Raw genomic sequence first — 20889 nt, forward strand, 5'->3', positions numbered from 1 at the left:
TTATATTCTGTATTGACACAGGGCTTTGGTTTACAGACGGAGATCTCACGGTATTTGCGGTCAAGAATTCCAAGGCACATAAGCAGAAAACGGCCTTGCGTTTTGTTTAATTTTTTTAATACAGCGTTTACCATAATAATATGTCTATACTACCAAATTAAATTGTGCAAATTATGACTATGGTTGTCTCGATATTACAACAGAATTGTCATTTAAGCAAGATCGCCGGTTTTTCACGTCCTAATAATATGCCTCGTTTTTCTGCTTGCTTGCGCAATGTGTACGGTTTCACAAATGAATATCTATATATTTAAAAAGGTTTTACCAATCTGCAAGGGTTGTGTGCATACGCATGTTATTCTGCAATTTGGTTTGCAAGAATTACGAAAATAGGAATACATTTCTGGCAGATGTGTAGGGCACCTATTACATGTATTCCCGACTACTAATACAAAGCATATAAGCATAAACACAAGAAGAAGGGCCATTAATAGAATGCAGCAGGAATATCGTGAAAGACACCACAAGAGAGAGAATTCAGAGTCGCTACAGTTGTATGGTTTTTGGCCAGTCTGAATGAATCGCCACCAAACAACGTCTCCTTGCAATAGATATACTTGGACGTTTGGACCTTAATTTCAAAATCGTAAGATGGTGAGAAATTGTCTTTAATTGGAATAATTTTAAATAAGTTTGGTAATTAGGCCAAATATCAAATATAATAAATGTTAACTTCCTATTAGTTTTTTTTTGTGTGTTTGCTATCAGAAATTATCGTTTAGAATTTAACGCGTTTACAAATTTTACAAGTTTAAACTTTTTTTTTCATGACCAGATTGCTTCAAAACAGACTTGACTTTCTGCCTTTTGGAATACTTAGAATTCAACTAATTTGTTTAAGGACTTACCTGAGTCCTACGTCATTTAATCTAAAAAGCAATTTAGATTTTCTGTACTATAGCAAACGCTACGGTAAGCGGTAGTAAAAAATTATAAAAATATACAAAAATAATTTTTCGGCAAAGAATTAATTCCTCAATGCAAAACCAACGTGCGTCAAATTCTATGATACAGCACTATTTCGATGATGCTACGAATTCTACGGTATATCACGTGATACTGTCAAGACGGATCAAAACGTGCCTTTGTTGTTCGTTGTTGTAACGTATATTAAAGTAAGGAGTACAGGTACTGTGATAACGCATTTTTTAAATTTACACCTAAAATGCAACGTAATGCCGTTATCCAACCTTACAGCTTGGTGGTTCAGAGGTTAATTTGACTATTATATTTATTTTAAAGATATGTTGTTAGACATTGCTGTGTTCATTGGCCTTATAGTTGGCAGTATTACAGTTGTTATAATCTTTATTGGACTTCTGTGGTTTATTGTTTGGAAAGTATTTTTGAAAAGAATCCGTTTCATACAGGAACTGACAAGTTCTCCTGATTCAAAAGCTTCCAAGAAAAAAATTCTAAAAACAACAAAGAGTAACTGATCACCTGAAAAGGTATTTGTTTAAAAAAATATGATTTACAACAGAAATACTATTAAATGTGGTTTAATGTATTAATTACAGTATTTATAGGTACATAATTCAATTCAAACTATTTCAATGTATATATTTAATGTACAATACTTATTCGTTCAAAGTTTTTATGTCAGTTTTAATGTTGTTTTATCCTGCCTGACAAAATTTAGAGTATTCAAAATAAATTTTTTGCATATTGACAACTTTTTAACCTAAAGAATAGTTCAAGGACGATTGTAGTCCCAAAATTTTGTATTTTTGTTGATGTTGGTTTTATTTTTTTTTTAAGTAAACAAAACAAAAAGTAAGTGGCTACTTTCATGGCTGGCCTGTGTACCAAACTTTAACACTTGCACTACTGTCCACTCATCTGCAAAAATTACAGCACAATTTGTTGCTAAAGTCGTGGACAATACCTAAAAAACTGTAGTTTGGTACACAGATATATGTAGATTGTGGAACAAAAAAAAAGTTTGATACCGGGTTTGAAAAATTATTTAAAACAAATAAAAAAAAAGATTTACTGTTTAAATGGTATTCATCTAGCGTATATAATTTTTTGTAAATACAGCACAATATTTTCAGTAATAGGTTAGTCGTAGCCCAAACAATTGAGATTTGATGGATCCAGCTTTATATTATTAAATTTAATTTCCCAGTTTTGTGTATTTCTTTTGATTTATTGCATGATTTTAAAGCATGTGTATGAAAGACAAATAGACAATGCTAAACCCTGGACTAAATATTCAGTATGCCGAACTCCAGCAAGAACAGTGAAATTACACCTACAAATTGTACACAGTTTGGAATAATACGAAAAAGCAGGCATAAAGTCTAAATTAAAAATATGACTTGAACTTGTCTAAATAAAACCTTAACGACCAGAATAAGGACAAATCCACTCTTAACTTCATCACTAACCACAAACCCATGGTTCCTAAGTTCATCACTAACTCCCTTTAAGATTTTAAGCATAACCAAAATCTTTACTCTACCTATTTTTTACCCCAAACCCCCAAAAAGCAGTGCCATTTCAGGGAAGACAAATGTATATACCAAATAGCCGCTGTCAAACTGATGGTCCCTGATCATACCATAACCTCTTTCTACTGTTTTAGATGTTATTTAGGTCGTATTTCGTTGAATTTAAGACTTTTTCTGACAGGTTTTAAAAAGGTCTTATTGCGATAATTTTCGGTCTTATTATGTTGTAGATATTACTTGCTGTTTGGCTTTGCTGTTTGGCCCACCCGAGGTTCGGGCTTAATCCCCTGAGTTGGAATAATTTTGATATCAACTCAAGTTCTTTAGGTTAAGGTTTAGGTTAGCGTATGGGTTCGTGTTGGTTGGATATTATTAAATTATCCCCAGTTATTAATTTTTATGATTATGTACCATAAATGTGCAAATATGCCATTCTAAGCACACAGAAACACCACCTTGCCTTATATAAACCAAGCGCGAGCGTCGCCTAAGTTGCTTGTGATTTAGTTTTTGAATAGCTATATACTTTACGAAAAAATATATTTTAGAGCTCAGGCGTAATACAATAACATACTTTTGAGTTGCAAACTAAATTTATAGCCACATATCAAACTTTAAATTTAAAAATAATCGTTAGGTTCTGTATTTTGAATTGTGAAGCTCAATACCGCGTTACAGTGCATAATACAAACTAATAACAACCTGCATTTTATAGAATGGTTCACAATCCTGATGAGCGAGTTGTTGTTTTGCCTGGTGACGAGATTACGTCTCTTGTTAAAGACTGGTCAAAAGGTTCTGTTGTTAAACTTGGACCAGGACTATGCGAGTCAAATGAAGATGTCATCAGCAATAAATCAGGGATTCTAAGGTTCAAGGAACCAGGTACTTTTTGGGTTGATTGCCACCAGAAGCGCTACATTCCCTGCAAAGGTGAAAATGTGCTCGGAGTTGTCACCGGAAAGCAAGGGGATTTTTACAAAGTAGACATTGGTTCAAGCGACCAGGTAACATTGTTGGTATTGGTATATATATATATATATGACTGGTGATTAAGTGTGTATGTTCAAAGTTGAATACGGAAGAATAGGAGGTTTTTAATATGGAATTGCGAATCAAGAATATTTAATCCAAGTATATTTTATTTATTTATTTATTTAATTACTTTTTTTATGTGGAAGAAATGAGATTAGTTTTAATATACCCCTAAGTGACAGGAGAAACTAATTTTAAATTAATTATGGATCTAGTAATTCTACCATATAAATATTGTAATAAAAACTCATAGTCATAATAGATTAGCAGCAGGATGAACTGTTTACAATTTTTTTTTAGATTTATTAGAAGGCCATTTTGTTGTACTTGGTTCCAAAATAATCTGTTAAACAGTCAAATTATATCCTGTAATGAGCATCATTTTGCTTTGAGTAACCCGATAGCACATTTGTCCAATGGCAACACATTTTACAATCTTTTTTACCACAATAATGCTAGGAAATTGCGAAATCTCTGAACTTGGCTGTGGCTAACGAGTATCCGCATTCCCGATAAGAGTTAAAATGTTCTTAAACTGTGCTTCCGATGCCCTTGTTTTAATTTCTCTATTGAGGTCTCACAATCATCCTGTTTTGTATCTAAACTCCATAAACTGTAAATATACTATTATCCTCTGAAAATTTATGTGATTATAATTTAAAAAATCAATTGCCTAATTGTTATTCACATTGTCGTGAGATGAATAAAGGCTTGAGCAGTCAGTTATAAAAAGTGAGTCAATGTTGCATCCAAATCGCAGATCTTATGGCGATAAAACACAGTGTGGTATTTGCAGCAAGGTAATATTGGTTGTAATAGTTGTTTCTGTTTCTCATTAAACTTAAACATCATCAGAATTTACCAATAAGCCTAACTGAACCAAGGCTGACCAACCTGCGACCGTTAAAAGTATCTTATGCGGCGGTGTACAATGTACATGTTTCAGGAAACAAAAGTGTTTGGCGCTAAGCTTTTCATGTGATAGGCCAGTCAGACATCAGCCTTCACATTGACTAAGATCAGTGTGGGTAAGCGATGCGAAAATAATTACGACACAAGGCAAAAAGCTTTATGGTATTTTCAACATTTCTATACAACCTAGCGCTACTGCCATTTGGATCAAAGACAATTATTTTTTAAGGAAACTTGATAAAAAACTTAAAAACTTTACGAACAGAAACCACATTACTTGATCTTGCTTCGTAATATGTTAGGCGATTCTTGATGAACACTTGAAAAAAATTAGAATTTGGGTATATCATAAGGTTATAATGAAATAAGTTATTGCTGCCAGGCATAATATATAATGGAGTGTTGCTCTTCCAGCAGTATATATATATACTGCTGGAAGAGCAACACTCTGTTATATAAGGTTATAATCTTATTTGTTTAGGCTCTGCTAAACAGCCTTTCGTTCGAGGGAGCATCTAAAAGAAACAAACCAAACATTGTGAACGGCGACGTTGTATTTGCCAGACTGACCTCAGCCAACAAGCACATGGAACCAGAGATATCTTGTGTTGACTCTAATGGAAAGGCCAATGGCCTGGGCGTCATTACTGACACTGGTTGCTTTTTTCAGACATCACTAAACCTTGTGCGTAAAATTCTGTGCCCTGATTGTGTTTTGTTGCCAGAGTTGGGCTCCAGGTTAGCTTTTGAAATCATTGTTGGCTTAAATGGTAAAATTGCTGTGTTCTGCAAATCAACGTTGCACACCATAACGCTAATGAACTTGATAAAGAGTGCAGAATATTTAACTAACGAACAAATCCTTAACGTTTTACAAGAAAGTTTTATGTAAATATTTTTGTCAAACATTGATATTTTAATCTTAGTTCTTTTGTTTTTACCAAGACATTCTTTGTGATATCAAAAATAAAACTGTATCTTAGCTTGTATTTTCACTTTATTGCCCTATTCTTGTTAAACATTGCTGCCTACAGTTGCATGCGATAACGTGTCATCCAAATTATTTGACTTTTAAATTAACTTCAAGTCAGTCGTTTCGATTAAAAATTTTAAGTGCTATTTAAATTAGTTGTAGAAACCTCTCTGTGTTATACATTTTGTCCAGTTTAAAAGTAATTCAAATATATCTCGCCTTTTGCTATTTTAAGTAAAAAACTGTGTTTCCGATACCATATTAAATTGTGCATTCTTTCCTGTTTTGCGACTAAACGTAAAGTTATCTACTTTAAAAAGAAGAACAACTGGAAAAATATTACATTAAATATCTAAGATAAAAAGGCTTCCTAAAGCAATAGTACTCTGAAAACATTACCATCGCACTAAAACATTTGATCATTTTGCATCCCTAATGTAAACCTGTTAAGATGTCTAAAACTCACTAACAGCTTTAATTTGAATTTGTCGCTACTTTATTTTAAATAGGGATGTAAGTTATGCAATGATACTGCACCAGATGTATTAATGCTGTTGATTTACGTTGGGCGTTTTTCAACTGCAAAACAGGATACATAAAATATATCAACTCTGGGCGTGCGAAGAAACATCTGTTAAAAGTATGCAGGAAACTAAAGTTAAGTAATGGTACATGCTGCGGTTTTCAGTGGCATACGATCATGCCTCCTCAAAACTATATATTCCCTTCTTTTACTTCGTTAACGCAATGTTTTTTCCATTTGACGTTGTAAATGCTTTTTTGCGTATTAACGTCCAAAATACATACATTCACATAAAAACGAGAATTTAGCTTAAACTTTTAGCCAGATTGAACTTACCATTGTATTAAGACCCACGATATAATAAAACCAAACTGCGGTTGTTGTATATAAATGCGGTTGTTTAACGGGGGTATTATTTCAGGGCTTTTGTAGTGTTTATTTTATTTATTTTAAGTTTTATTTTGTGACAGTTATTGCTGGAATCAGTTTCTCTCAAATTGTAGAAAGGGATGGGCATTGCATCGTTAGAAAAACTTTTCCAACTTTAACAAGTAACCACACCGTCAGCTATTCTGCGCTATGAGCAAACATTTTGAGTGGTTTTTCTGCTGCCAAACAGCTTCGGGGTCAATGGCCCACAACATTGCTGTTTAGCCCAACTCAGTTTAAAGTATTGCTATACAAACATTAGACTTACGATTTGTCAAATACATATAAACGTTACTAGCAAATCGATACCATGTTATTAGGTTAAACTAATTATAATCAAACTCATAATTAAAAAAAAAAACTTTTTCTATTGTAGAACGAACTAGGTAGACGTGACATTTACGTTTCGGCAGAAAATTGAAAAGGCTTTACGTACGGGTACATGGAGCAGATCAAGTGGGGACACGTGGCCATGGCCCCAAATTGTATTTCTAGTATATTTCAACTACGTAAATGCAAAAAAAAGAATCTCAATTACGTTTGTTTTGCCTAAATCGGATCAAAAAGTTGTCCGTATAAGCGAATTATTTTTTTTAGAACGACGCCCCTTATTTTTTTATTTGCGCGATTTATTTAGGTGATGTCACAATGACGTTAATCTCACCTTAAGAGTAATAACAAATAACCTTATGAACACCACACAGTTCGTTTACTGTGTTAAAGTTTTATATTTGACAAGTGTTACTTTCGAAACAAACGCTTCAACGATGTTATCGATTTGCGCAAACGGAATTTAAGTTGCTCAAACTTTTATTTTCGACGATGCGATGGAATGCTCGACACCTTTAAGCTAAAATTATTTTATCAAAATAGGCTAAGACATTGTGGAAACGAAAGAGATTATAACATATAAACTCTTTGGTAGAAACATAATTAAATTCTCGCAGGGGACGAAAATTTTTGCTTTTACTTAGTTAAAATAGGCAAAAAATACAGTTTGTGGGGATGGCCACGTAAACCCCTTGGATCCACCACTGCTCACAGCGCAGTAAAATATGTCGTAAAACGGGTGCATCTAAAATATACAGGATCGCAAGGATCACAATGATCGCAAGGATCGCTAGGATCGCAAGGATCGCAAGGACCGCTAGGATCGCAAGGACCGCAAGAATCGCAAGGATCGCAAAGATCGCAAGGATCGCAAGGATCGCTAGGATCACAAGGATCGCAAGGATCGCAAGGATCGCAAGATCGCAAGGATCGCAAGATCGCAAGGATCGCAAGGTTCACAATGATCGCAAGGATCGCAAGGATCGCAAGGATCGCTAGGATCGCAAAGATCGCAAGGATCGCAAGGATCGCTAGAATCACAAGGATCGCTAGGATCGCAAGGATCGCAAGATCGCAAGGATCGCAAGATCGCAAGGATCGCAAGGTTCACAATGATCGCAAGGATCGCAAGGATCGCTAGGATCGCAAGGATCGCAAGGATCGCTAGGATCGCAAGGATCGCAAGGATCGCAAGGATGGCAAGGATCGCAAGATCGCAAGGATCGCAAGAATCGCAAGGATCGCAAGGATCGCTATAGGATCGCTAGGATCGCAAGGATCGCTAGGATCGCAAGGATCGCAAGGATCGCAAGGATCGCTAGGATAGCTAGGATCGCTAGGATCGCTGTGATTGCTAGGATCGCTTTTCGGGCGGCCAATTATTACCAATACCCTTCACCTATAATCATTAAGTGGACGAATGACGTTAGGCGAGAAACTAGTGTGTGAGGGTGCAACGGTTTGCAATTTCTTTTAAGGGCGTTCAGTTGCAAAAGAAACATTTCATCGTAAAACGTATAAAGTAACCTATACCGTGGTATTCAAAATTTTAGGACAACATTCAGCGGTTTATGTTTAGCTTATAAAAAGTATAAGGTAATAGTAACGGATTTATAAAACTTAAATCGAGTAATCATCTCGACGAATGTAGTGTCATCGCTTGGCTCAAAGCAGATCCGAATATAAAAAATACCTTGTCGGCGTCGAAGAACTAGATTTGTAATGACTAACTAAGTTAATTTTAATTGAAGTAAATTTTTAGAAAGTAAGTGCATTTATTCGGTGATTAATGGCTTTATTTGTTATTAAGTTAAGAAGTAAAACATGTGAAAAGAATTTAAACACAATGCTTGGTGTTTTTGTTTACGCAGGGGGGCCACGAGGGTCGAGAGCCTTTCAAAGGGGGCCACGAAGCATTAAAGGTTGAGAACCACTGACCTAGCCAATCATTATAAAACTCAGGGTTTCCCAAACTTTTTTGGACCACGGTTGTGAATAACTGCGGCAATTTTATTTGGAAGGGTTCACATACTGTACAACAGGGGTCGGCAACCTTTTGCTAGTCGCGTGCTAAAACCAAACTCAGAAAGGTCTCTGCGGGCCGCACAAAATGTTATCTAAGAATTATGTTATTAAAATGTTAGAACAACTGTAAATCAGGCGGGCCTTGGATATTTTTTGCACTTAAAAACGTGCTTATTTACTTTTAAGAGGCAGTAAAGTATTGGCGCAGAGCGGGACAAAACGTGTTTGTTTGGTTTAAAACTCAAATCCACATGTCGTTATTCATATTGAAAAGTGTAAAAACACTTTGAGAAAACGCGATAACCTAAATGGTTAATCTAGTTCGGTGTTTGTTAACCTATTTAACTCCGGGCGCACCTGGCGAGCAAAGCGAGTGCGATTTTTTGGAGGTTATACCGGCATTTCTTTCAAATTTCTTGTAAGTTTTTGTTACATTTCAAAAATAAAAATTAAAAATGTATGTCCAATATTTTTGAATACCGTATGTTTTTTAAATGTGTTAGAAATCAAGAACTACTGTAAAAATATCAAAAAAGAAGAATATTTGTTATTAACCTACACTAGTGTTTCTTAACCTTTTTACTTGGGGTGCACCTAGAGACATTTGGCGGTGTACGCGAGCGAAGCGGTCGCGACATTTTTTAGGTGTACCGTATTTCTCTGAAATTGCTTGCAATTTTCTATTATATAGGCTTTATAGTTGCATATCTTTAAAGAGACTCCAGCCTTGAAACCAAAATAAGAACAGCATCAACTTCGGAATAAAAGACAGATAGGAATAAGGCGTAAATAGGACTAATACCTAATAATCGTAATAATGACGAAATCAGAATTAGATCTAAATAAGGCCTTAACAACATTTTATCTAACCCCAAATAACACCCACAACTATCACTTCCAACCCGAATATACTATCACTTCCAATCCGAAATACACTTTTAAACACCAAAAAAAATTGCGCCGGAAGTGTCCATTTTACTTTTCTACACATATTTATAATTTTGTCTGTTTTTAGACGGTGCACAACGGAAATTACGGTCATAGGAATATTGCTGCCGATAAAGGCTTACTACCCGAACAACCGTTTTTTTAAACGCATTCGACATTTGGTTCCCTGCAGAAGACCCGTTTGTTACTGCTATTTTAACGATGCTTGGCAGAAAAGTGGACACCTCTTCCTACCAGCGATCCTTGCGATCCTAGCGATCCTAGCGATCCTAGCGATCCTTGCGATCCTAGCGATCCTTGCGATCCTTGCGATCCTTGCGATCCTAGCGATCCTTGCGATCCTTGCGATCCTTGCGATCCTAGCGATCCTAGCGATCCTTGCGATCCTTGCGTTCCTTGCGATCCTTGCGTTCCTTGCGATCCTTGCGATCCTCGCGATCCTCGCGATCCTCGCGATCCTCGCGATCCTAGCGATCCTAGCGATCCTTGCGATTCTTGCGATCCTTGCGATCCTGTATACTTTAGATGTACCGCGTAAAACTTTTGTAATGGAATAGTTGTGTGTTTCGACGATCTCGAAGTGAACACGAGAAACGACTGCGTTAAATAGAAAATGGTCTGTTGTCGACTACGGCAACTGCACGTTGCTTTGTAGGCGGGTTTAATTAACGCAATTAGGCTACATAACAAAGACGTAGAATTATTGATAAATAACTACTGCACTAACCTAAAGGAATGAAAGAGACGCAGATAATACTTGTTCCCTAACGGGGAATGTACCATTTAAATAATAAACATTAAGTTTGTAAAGTTTTTTTTTTTTATAACCGCATACCATAGTCCTAAAAAATACTATAACACATATTACTACTCACCAGCCATGAAGAAAATACATTATGCTGTTTATGTAAGTTTAATCTGTAGTTTCAGGACTGAGCTATTACGTTTTCAAGCGTTATGAAACCCGTTTGGAATAAATGATTAATCAGACAATTGCCATGCGAATTCGCAATAGTATAAGTTGACACCAAAGCCTACTTTTTGCTTAGTCTTGTGTATCCACAACTCGTGGTTATAAATATTTAGGATCGTCACCCAGCGGTGTGATTTTAACTACCTATCAACTGACTCACCTAACACTTTTTTAAGGTTATTATATTATATATACGGGTAATAGAAATTCAAATGGATTGGATAATACTTTTTTTTTAGCTTTAGTATATGCTGCTTACAGCTAGTTTCGTTAAAACTAATCACAAGTTGGAACCCTACGTAAAGTGATTTTATTATTAATTTAATTAGGCCTACACTAGGAAGTTGGCCAAAAATCGGTTCTTTTTCGCTTCTCGAAAGCGTTTCTCCAATGTCGTCATTCTCCTAATATTTTGTTAACACCACTGCGTATAGCCGTATACTACCCAAGGTAGTGATCTAATACTACTTGCTACTTATTATATTCAAAACCCGATAGTTTAGGCCAGCGCCTTGATATTAACCGGTGCGTCGCGAACGTTGTCTGGTGCGCGGCGGGTAGGTTGAAAAACATTCTAAATAAAAAACATATATAACATTTTTATTCTTGTTCGGTCAGCCAATTTATCTTACGGTTATTTAAACATAAAGCAACTATGATAGGCCTACCATATGTCCACTTTTAGGAGGATTTGTCCTATTTTCTCAAGAAAAGTGAATGGTCCTCCGAGGACGCTTAAAAATTCCCAAATGTCCTTTTTTCGCACTTCGAGTCAGTTGCTTATATTTTCAACAAGACTTTTAGGCAAGACGTTGTATTAATTTAAAAAAAAAATACTGTAGCCATAAATCATGCTGAATTGCTGGTTTAAAAAAGGTTTTCCAACAAATTGCCCTACCAGCCCTACCTCTTTGATTGTTATTGCAACATTGTGCCTGAAAAATTGCAACCGAACCTCACATGTAAAAAGGCCCATTAATAAACCAAAGATGTGTGATTATATACTTTAAAACGTAGGATTTTAAATCGTCACTTTTAACTCTCGTAGCCGCTAACAGCAAAACCATCGCGCTCGCAACAAATAGATTAATATTTGCGATCAAGTTGGCCAGCAACACAAAGTTCCCATCGAAAATTAATCCGAGAATCCCAAAACAACCAAACATTCTGAAAATCAGCATAAAACATCATTACACTCAAACGTAACATTTCTACTTTCGTTTTACACTTGCCGGCAAAACAATGTCTTCTTTTTGGGTGCTAAAAATATGGTAGCCCTAAACTATGAGACCAATAAATATAAACATAAAAGCATTTTTAGAAAAACACCGGTCAAATTAAAAAAATAGCGCTAGCTTCGCTCGCGCACCGCTAGGATATCGCCTACATGTTTGACGCTTCAGCTTTGTGATAAATTAGCCTAAGTCAATGACCGAACTTAAGTACCTAACTGTTTTTAACTTATGATGAAAAAAGTGTTTTCATCAATAAAATTTGATAATTTTTTTTTTGTAAATTGACTTACGTTTTTGTTATTTTTTAATTGAGTTATTGATTATAATTCGACTTGTTTAACAAATTGAAAGGTTTAGATTTTATTTTTATGTCAATGATGACTTGCTCTAACAACTTGATTGGGACTGGCCTTGGAAACTGATGACTCAGACTAGGATTCGTTATTTTTTGCAAAAGACTTGACTTCAGCCTTAGGGAATTTTTAAATAACTCAACCAACGCCTGTATTATAAACCAACGCCTGTATTAACTGAACCAAAGTCTGTATTATATGTAGGCGTTGGCTGAACTGAGGTGAGCTGGACATGAAATTACTTTCACTACAGCTGCGCTGAGCTGAGCTGGGCGTAAAAATCGCTACAAAACGTAACGTTTTTTATAGCTATACGGGGCTTTAGTTTTGCAAAGCGTGAAACGCTCGCCACAATAGAATTTAAATGCAAATTACGCTTTGCTCAGCTAATTGCAGCTGAAGTGTAAACGGGCCGTTATGGTATGCGGTTTTAAAACAATAGAAATTAAAATACACGGAACCTTTAATGGTAAACAGTAAACATTGTTTTGTTTCTTTACTAAATGATACAACGGTCAAAAATACTATATATTGTAAAATAGTAAAATTTTTATGTGTTACAAGGTTATTATTCTTTTTAGCTGTCAAACGTTGATAATAATTTTTTCGTAAATAATAAGAGCATTTCCAGGCAGGGTCAAGCTTACCGTTGCCTTGCAAACCACCATGTTTGGCGCTGGTCTACAATCTTACCATAAATATTTGAGTTAAGTTGCAGGTTACCGTTTGGATTTGGGTAGGTTAAAGCAATATTATTAAATAATAAATATAGCACTACTTGAACCATCCTTTCCCTAACTCAAATATTGTGCGTTGCTTTATTAAGTTGTTTAACGCTGTGGTAGGATTCTAGATCAGCGCCCCATTTTTGATTAGTAAAATTAATGCCATAAAAAATTGTAATGACAAAGAAAAATATCAACAGATCTGACACCTGTTTACGATACTGCAAAACAATATGTCTTTGTCTTGGATTCCTAACTTTGGTGAGTACACAATTTACACCAGGCACAACTGCATATGTGTGTCATTATAAAAGTATCATTGTTAGAACAATGTAATCAGCAGTTTCGTTTGGGATGTGGTCATTAATTTATTAAGTTGTTGGTCATCCTTAAATGTTTACCTGTATTAGTGACACATAAGAAAGTTTGGTCTATCATTAGTTCCACTCTCTGCCAACGTCATAGCAACACTTTTTTCTAAAAAATCACTGTGGGATGTTTCCAACCCAGAAATTCAATCAAACATGCAAAGCTCTAGTTGCACTTCCTGTTTTTACTAGTACTTTATTCACTGCTGTGCAATTTTTATCAGGACAATGCATAACAGCATAAATTAAAAGTTGGCCTAATGAACATCTTAAGAAACCAAAAAAAAATTTCAAGAAACGAAAAACAATGATAATAACAAGAAATGTAATATTTTAGGGTTTGGCAATTGCTCTGCCTGGACCAACCCTGCCAACGTTGGCTCACAACTTAAAAATTTCAATTGAAAAAATTTCCTTTGTTCTTCCAGCAAGAGCAGTTGGATATCTTTGTGGTTCTGTTCTTAGTGGACTCATTTTAAAGTAAAAATGTTATCTTATAATATTGTACTATTTAATCAAAAGTTTAGTGTGATATATTTTGCAATCTACCAGTTGACTAACTTATTCCTTAATTTTAACTTGCTGATTAGGTTTAGTATGTAAATGAACATGTATCACTATGCCACCTAAATACCTACTGTCAATTTAAATATTATTTATGTTTAGCATCATAAAAAATTAACTTTTAAATTTCAGCAAACTGGATCAGAATATGATGTTGTTTGTATCCCTTACTCTAACTGCAGTTGGCTCATTCTTTATTCCATGGGTTAACTTTACTGTTCTTCTTGCTATTTTAATGTCAACTATTGGTATCTCTATGGGGTTTCTGGACACAGGTGAACAACAGTTGAAATCCAATAACAGTTATTAGTCACGATTTATTTTTATAGAGGTGTGTGTCAATAAATAGTTGTGAGTTTCTATAGATTTATGAGTCTGTAACATATTTCCTTTGTCTAGGCGGCAATGTGATGTGTTTGCAAATCTGGGGAGAGGAGTCTGGACCGTTCATGCAATTGTTGCATTTCTCATTTGCAGCTGGGGCAACACTTGCTCCATTTATTGCACAGCCATTTATTCTAGATCTTTCCGACAATTCTGCCATTATAGAGCAGTCTCCTAATCCTACACCAAATGCAACAAATCTAACAATGGCCACCACAGGTGCGAAACTATGATATTAACATATTTTCTTTAAACTGCTTATTTATTACAAAGGGTTTAAATATCTTAAGTATGGCAGTTAGCTGTTTATGATCACAAAAATTCTGCATGCCATTGGTGAAACATCTGTGGGTTTAACATTAAACAAAAGATCCATGGGCAACTTAAAATCTAATGAACCACTGTTCTTTAAGCTGAATATTGTAATAAAATTTATTCATCTGTGTTTTCAGAAACGGATGAAGCCTCCTCTTCTCCTGATGGATTTAGACAAGTGTCATATGCTTTTATTATTGCCTCTGCACTTTCAATGGTAATTGCGCTGTCATTTTTACTTCTTTGGTGCAGTAAAGCCAATGAGATGGTTTCTCATCAAGAGGACACCATAAAAAATGAGGGAGTTTTGTTTAGGTAAAAGTTAAGATATTTTTGTAGATTTTAACATAAAAATAAGACAAATATAAGTTTTCGAATTTTATTTGCATAATGTTTGAAGATTTTATTTTGTAAGTTTTTTAAATCATACTTCTCCTTGTGTTGATTACAATATTTTTAAATATATCACTCAATCTTGTTAGCTTTTTATTAAAATATTACTATTAGTTCAACGAATGAAGTCTCTGTTTAACAGATCCTAATTTTTATTGCTGGTTTATTTATTTATTGCTAATGTGTATTGCAAATTAACCTACTTTAATTTGCACCTTATTCGAACCGTTACCGTTTAAAGGACAAAGCTCAAGTATCCTACAAAATTATGTTTTCAAATGTATTCAAAAATTTACTGACGAAAACGGCATTTAACAAAAGGTTAAAGAGCAAACATTCTAAGCCAATTGCCGAACAGCTTTTGCAAAGTAACAGACTGTGACGTTTTAGTGGTACTTGTGATCCAGAACCGCAACATTAAAGTGTATATAATTTTGCACTGCAATTGCAGTGGGTGTTATTTATTTGGCACTTCCTACATTTATAGAAAATACAACGCAATAAGCAAGTGAAATACTATAAACGCCTGAATGTTACCACAATTTCCAGTTGGAGACAACTTTTACCAACATCTTAAGGGGGTTTAGCGTACTTACTACTGGCACTAAAAACTGCTGGTCATTTGTTTTCCCGTCAAAGCCAAATCTTTTACGAAAAAAACGTCTCAATAGTATGTCAATAAGATACAGGAGAACGATGCGTTTAAATACAACGTCTAAAATACGCACGTTCTTAAGACAATACTGAGACGAGCGGAATATCGTTACTGGTCTCATAAACAGCAACATACTACGTTATTTTGCGTATTTAAAAAATTAACCGTTGCACGCCCTTGCATTAAATGTTTATTTTAAGGTTCAAAATGCTTGTTCTGCTCTTTCTGTTTTTCGCTGTTTATGTCGGAATGGAGGTGGCGTTCGGATTATATGTATTCACGTTTTCAACAAAAAGCGAGAGAAAATTCTCTAAAGATGAAGCAACGGCCATCAATGGGTTATTTTGGGGATCTTTTGCAATTGGACGTTTTACTTCTATTTTTGTGTCAAAGTTTTTATCACCCGTTGGTAAAAATTAATATTTTTATTTGAATAAGTATCTACTTTCTAGATTATATATGTATTTTAATATTTAGTAAAACTTTCTGATAGTTAGCCCCTTTTTGTACCAGTACAATACATTCATATATAAACCTGACAGTAAAATGTAGAAGACCATTGCTTTACCATATTTCGCAATGCCAACGTTTAAAACCTTCTAACAAAGAAAATAAGAAAATTGTAGATTTTAATTGCCGTCTAAAAAAGTGTTGACTATGCAACATTTTTATATATACATACAATTATTTTAAACACAGTCTAAATATATCATATTTTATCCTTATTTTTCGAAAAGTCAAAGACATGCTATTTCCATCGTGACAAAAAGTGGCATTTCAGTTTGCTCTGTCACATTATGGTTTTTCTCACTCCATAAACTGCTATTCGAAAATTTTAGTACATTTGTGACTTACAGTTCTTTATGTTTGTTTAGGACTTTTGCGTTGTGACCTATTCGGCACCGTAACGGCAACCGTGTTGTTCTTGTGCTTTCCCCTGTACGCCACAAGCGCAACGTGGATGTTTTCGCTCGCCGTATTTATTTATGGTATTTCGATCGCCAGCATTTTCCCGACAGGCATCACGTGGGCAGAGCAGTACATAACCATAAATTCCAGGTGAGACCACTGTTGTCTTTCGTACAGTCAGTTAAAATTCTTGCTGCGCTCCATTACTTTCCGTCTTCCGAAACACACCTCGGGTATTTTGTCGTTTATTAATCCAAGAATTTATTTCAGCGCAAAGTTAACAATTTTCAAATGAAAATCCCATGTTAATAAGGTAATATAAACCAAAACGTGTGTAAAAATTTCAATATTTACACAATATTTATCCTCTAGAGCCGCAAGTGCCTTGGTTGTCGGAGCCGCTGTCGGTGAAATGATCTGCCCCTTGGTAGTGGGTCAGTTTATCGATGCCCAACCAATGAGCTTGATGTACTTTGTCGCCGGAAGTTCCGCCTGCTCTGTGACACTTTACATACTTTTGCAAGTATTGGCTTCCACTAAAGGCTTAAGGACCAAGGGACTACAGTACGTATATGTTTAAAACAGGGGTCGGCAACCTCCGGCCCGCGGGACGGATCGGCCCGCCAATGTAATTCACCCGGCCCGCTGCCTCTTTGACAAAACTATACACGAGTCCGGCTACTTTTTGACTATGTTACCTATGTAAGTGCGAAAAATTTTCGCGCTTCGCGCCAATGATCTTTCTACGTCCCGTTCGTTTGAAGGCTGTATTTTGAAATCGACTAGCGCTTCTATACCGTTGCGCCCTGGAAGGCTGCCAAGTGCGTCGCGGACAAACGGAAAACATATTAAAAATATTGGGCATATCTTTTTTAACATTTTTTTATTTTCGGCAATGTAATAAAAATTTGCAAGAAATTTAAACAAATGCCGGTATACCCAAAAAAAAATCGCGCTCGCTTTGCTCGCCAGGTGCGCCCCAACACAAAACGTTAATAACACTATCACAAAGGTTAATACCAATATCTCGTTTCTTCAAAGTAGTTTTATTACACTTTTCATTAGTAGTATGGATGACGACGTGTGTACTCGAATTTTTTTATGCGTTTGCACCAACACTTTACTGACTCCAAACACGTTTTTAAGTGCAAAAAAATATACTAGGCCCACCTGATGAAAAGTTGTTCTAACATTTTTAATAACACAATTCTTAATAACATTTTGTGCGGCCCGCATAGACCTTTCTGAGTTTGGTTTTGGCCCGCGACTAGAAAATGGTTGCCGACCTTTGGTTTAAAAGATCAAACTCAAGTCGTTCTGCGGGTCGTATATAAGATTATAATCGTACGCCAGCGGGCCGCACCTAGATAACTGAGAAACAAAAGCTGTTTTATAATGAATTATATTTATTATATCTGAACCAGCCTAGCTTACAGTGCAGACATTGAAACAGACGTTTAGCAGCATTTATAAACAAATAGTATAGTAGTATAAAGCGGCATCGGCTCTCACTTAAATTTGAATGTTTTCAAGAGTCGAAAATAACACCATTTCAAAAACGTTTGAAATGTAACTTTAACTTGGGCCCAAATGAAATTTTGTGATGCATTTATGTTTTTGAAAATTGTATGAATAATAAGCCAAAAACGACTCCTAAAGCTGTTAATTGAATATCCAAGCGAGCTATGCGTCGCAGGCGAAAAAATGGAAATAATCCGCGTGCCGCATGTGTATCAGGGCGGTATGCGACCCGAAGGCCACAAGTTTGGCATACAAATAGTTTTAGACCGTAATCTCACTTTAAAACAGCCGCTGGCCAAGTTTGTAACTAATATTTAGGTTTTATTTATCGGCAGTTAACTGTTAGTAGCACCATTACTTGGTAATAGTCTTAAAAATACGTAAATGTTTATTTAGTTTGTATGTGTATTAACAACAGAATCTGGCCCTCCAACAGAACACATAATGCCGACGATAAAAGTTCTAAAATTTATTTACAGTAGTGGTTGGGGTTTTTACGCAGATTGTCTTTGTCTTTGTTCATCTTGGATGTATTTCATATATTTTAATATTTTAATTTTTTACTATTTATTTGTACAGACAAACTGATGATGCCATTTATAGGCGAAATGCATATTTGTATTAAAGTTTTAGACCTTGCTGACTGATTTTTGTTCGGAGCGGTGCGCTTCTCAAGCTTTTATTAATAATGTTTATTTGGTGTGATGAATTTCACTGGAATTTTGATAAACAAATCTAAAGTAGCTTAAAATGCACCGAACATAAACAATTTGACCACTTTTTCTTTTTTTTAAACGTCTTGAGGGCGCACTAAATGGCCTTAAAGGCCTCATGCGACCCGCGGGATATCTGTTCCACCCCTGGTTTGGATTAATGCTGTTATTTCGATAACATTGCCATGCTTTTTACTAAACGTTTATTTGCAATTTATTATTCACATTGTTGCAGCCTGTTTGCCAATTGTTTAATCTGCCATTATGTTGAGGTCGTTTTTCCACGTTAGGTCAAAATTGTGTTGAATCATTTAAAGTCAAAATATTTACAGAATACGCTGTGTTGCTTTTCTGAAGTGCAGTCTTTGTTGTTAACCATATAGTTCATAGTTGTCCAAAGGGTTTATCAAACTATTTTTATAAAGGGCCGTAAGGACTGACTATATCATGGTCGGATTACTGTAAGAATTTACAAATGCGGACCTGATATAAAATTTTTGTTATCGTTAAACGAAAAAATGTAAAAAAAACAACATTTAACTGTAGTTCATCTTCATAAGAGCAATACGCGAGATATAATTAAATCCACAGGCCTGGTTAATCGGTTCGTCAGCAAAAACACTATAAAGCTCTTAAATGTGACTGACGAAATCGACACACTGATTCCGGCATAATTTGTTGTTTAAATCAATGTGTACGTAATATGTAAAAAAAGAATATGTTTTTTTAATATTCGCACTACTTGATGAACAACTCAGTGGGGGGCGTCGCTTTTGCACCCAATAAAACCACAACCTGCTTATCTTCTTTTAGATTGTCGTCCGTGAAGAACGCCGAAGACCAGGAGGACACGCTTTACGAGAGCATGGAACTTCTCAACGAGAGCTCGAGAAACAAGGACGACGAGGAGCAACTTTAATAAGCCTGATTGTCGCGCAAAAATTACACCAGTTTTGTGATCGGGTGGCATTTTCGCCATTAATATCCAATCTATTTTTCGCTTTTTTACGCTTCGTACGAAGTCTATTTCATTTTCGCGTTCCGTTAATCGTTACTGGCGACTTTCCTGTTAACGCATGCGTGACAATGTACAAATGCAATGTAATGCAAGTTCCAATCCTTTACATAAAGGAAATAGCATGTGAAAACTTGATTTTACTTGCTGTACTAACGATTGGCGTTCAACCAAGCTGTTGCCATTTTGATGGCATAACGGCATTCGCGTTAGTTTTACCGTCGTAAATATTTTTTATCGACGTTTCACAAAAAAAAAAAAAAAATTATTTGAGCTACACATATACACTGAAGGTGCAATCGACTTTTCCACTTATTACATGCTTTTCAATGCCTAAATTTGTTTTTTAAATTCTGTGCAATTACACCAGAATTATACTTAAAACAATGGAGTGACCATTACGAGTTTTATGTCGAAACGTACTGACGCCATTTCTTACTAGTCCACCATCTAATAAGTCCAATGTCTAAGGATATTTTATAGACTGTTAATCTCGAGGTTTATGGTAGATTCAGAAATGTTTGCCACACTATAATTATAAATTGATTTGCGCACTAGCGTGTATCAGTTATCCTGTGATAAATATATATATTTTTTGTTCCAGCTCTTGTTTCGTTGCAGTTTAAGAAAACTTTGCCCAGAAAAAAAAAAGTCTTTATCAAACTTTTATCAAAGATCGGTATGACCTTTTAACGACCTTTCTCTGTTGTTATTTTTAGCAAACATTGACACGCTTGTGACGCTTTTATACAAGTCAATGCCCCTAAAGTATAAAAATCATCTTTATGCTTGCCACATTTTATTGAAGCACTCCGCCATCGGTAACTCTAAAATGCAGTTACGTTTAACGTAAGACATTACGTTGCAAAAGTACAAACCCTTTGGTCACCACTCACCACCCATTTTTGTTTCAGTGATGACACTTAACACCAGGGTTACTCAACTGGCGGACCGCGGTCCGAATGCGGACGTTTCAGTGTTGAATCCGGACCTTATCTGTCTCAATATTTACGTAGCAATGCGATTTGATGAGTTTTTTTCTTAGCAAACAATTGCGAATGTTCATTGAAAACAC

At 35.5% G+C, this 20889-nt stretch overlaps 2 protein-coding genes across 6 annotated transcripts; both read left to right on the forward strand.

Annotated features, from left to right (window-relative positions):
* Positions 1–1108: 1108 nt before the first annotated feature.
* Positions 1109–6242, forward strand: LOC146164002 (exosome complex component RRP40-like). Of its 3 annotated transcripts, none has more exons than XM_083382169.1 (4): positions 1109–1188; positions 1431–1511; positions 3232–3523; positions 4945–6242. In XM_083382169.1, exons 3-4 carry the CDS (start codon positions 3233–3235, stop codon positions 5353–5355), a joined length of 702 nt encoding a protein of 233 aa, XP_083238295.1. In that variant the 5' UTR covers positions 1109–1188; positions 1431–1511; position 3232; the 3' UTR covers positions 5356–6242. The 3 variants fall into 3 exon arrangements, with proteins under 3 accessions (XP_083238295.1, XP_083238296.1, XP_083238294.1); XM_083382170.1 differs by having other exon boundaries at positions 1135–1175; XM_083382168.1 differs by lacking the exon at positions 1109–1188 and having other exon boundaries at positions 1312–1511.
* A 6755-nt stretch (positions 6243–12997) lies between these two features.
* Positions 12998–20628, forward strand: LOC146164003 (sodium-dependent glucose transporter 1A-like). Of its 3 annotated transcripts, XM_083382195.1 has the most exons (9): positions 12998–13238; positions 13683–13825; positions 14042–14184; positions 14309–14512; positions 14746–14923; positions 15857–16065; positions 16532–16715; positions 16938–17129; positions 19613–20628. In XM_083382195.1, the coding sequence occupies exons 1-9, from the start codon at positions 13155–13157 to the stop codon at positions 19716–19718; spliced, it is 1443 nt and encodes a 480-aa protein (XP_083238321.1). In that variant the 5' UTR covers positions 12998–13154; the 3' UTR covers positions 19719–20628. The 3 variants fall into 3 exon arrangements, with proteins under 3 accessions (XP_083238321.1, XP_083238322.1, XP_083238323.1); XM_083382196.1 differs by lacking the exon at positions 13683–13825; XM_083382197.1 differs by lacking the exons at positions 13683–13825; positions 14042–14184.
* The last annotated feature ends 261 nt before the right edge of the window (positions 20629–20889 follow it).

This window comes from Ascidiella aspersa, chromosome 2 (assembly GCF_963924565.1).
Source record: "Ascidiella aspersa chromosome 2, kaAscAspe10.2, whole genome shotgun sequence".
Lineage (NCBI taxonomy): Eukaryota > Metazoa > Chordata > Ascidiacea > Phlebobranchia > Ascidiidae > Ascidiella > Ascidiella aspersa.

Bases quoted from the DNA above. Each gene is read 5' to 3' on its own strand.
- LOC146164003 (XM_083382195.1), top strand. From the start codon at position 13,155: ATGACAAAGAAAAATATCAACAGATCTGACACCTGTTTACGATACTGC. The intron at 13,826-14,041 runs GTAAAAATGTTA...TTTAAATTTCAG, and splicing joins CTTAGTGGACTCATTTTAAA to CAAACTGGATCAGAATATGA. The intron at 14,185-14,308 runs GTGAACAACAGT...TCCTTTGTCTAG, and splicing joins TATGGGGTTTCTGGACACAG to GCGGCAATGTGATGTGTTTG.
- LOC146164002 (XM_083382169.1), top strand. From the start codon at position 3,233: ATGGTTCACAATCCTGATGAGCGAGTTGTTGTTTTGCCTGGTGACGAG. The intron at 3,524-4,944 runs GTAACATTGTTG...TTATTTGTTTAG, and splicing joins ACATTGGTTCAAGCGACCAG to GCTCTGCTAAACAGCCTTTC.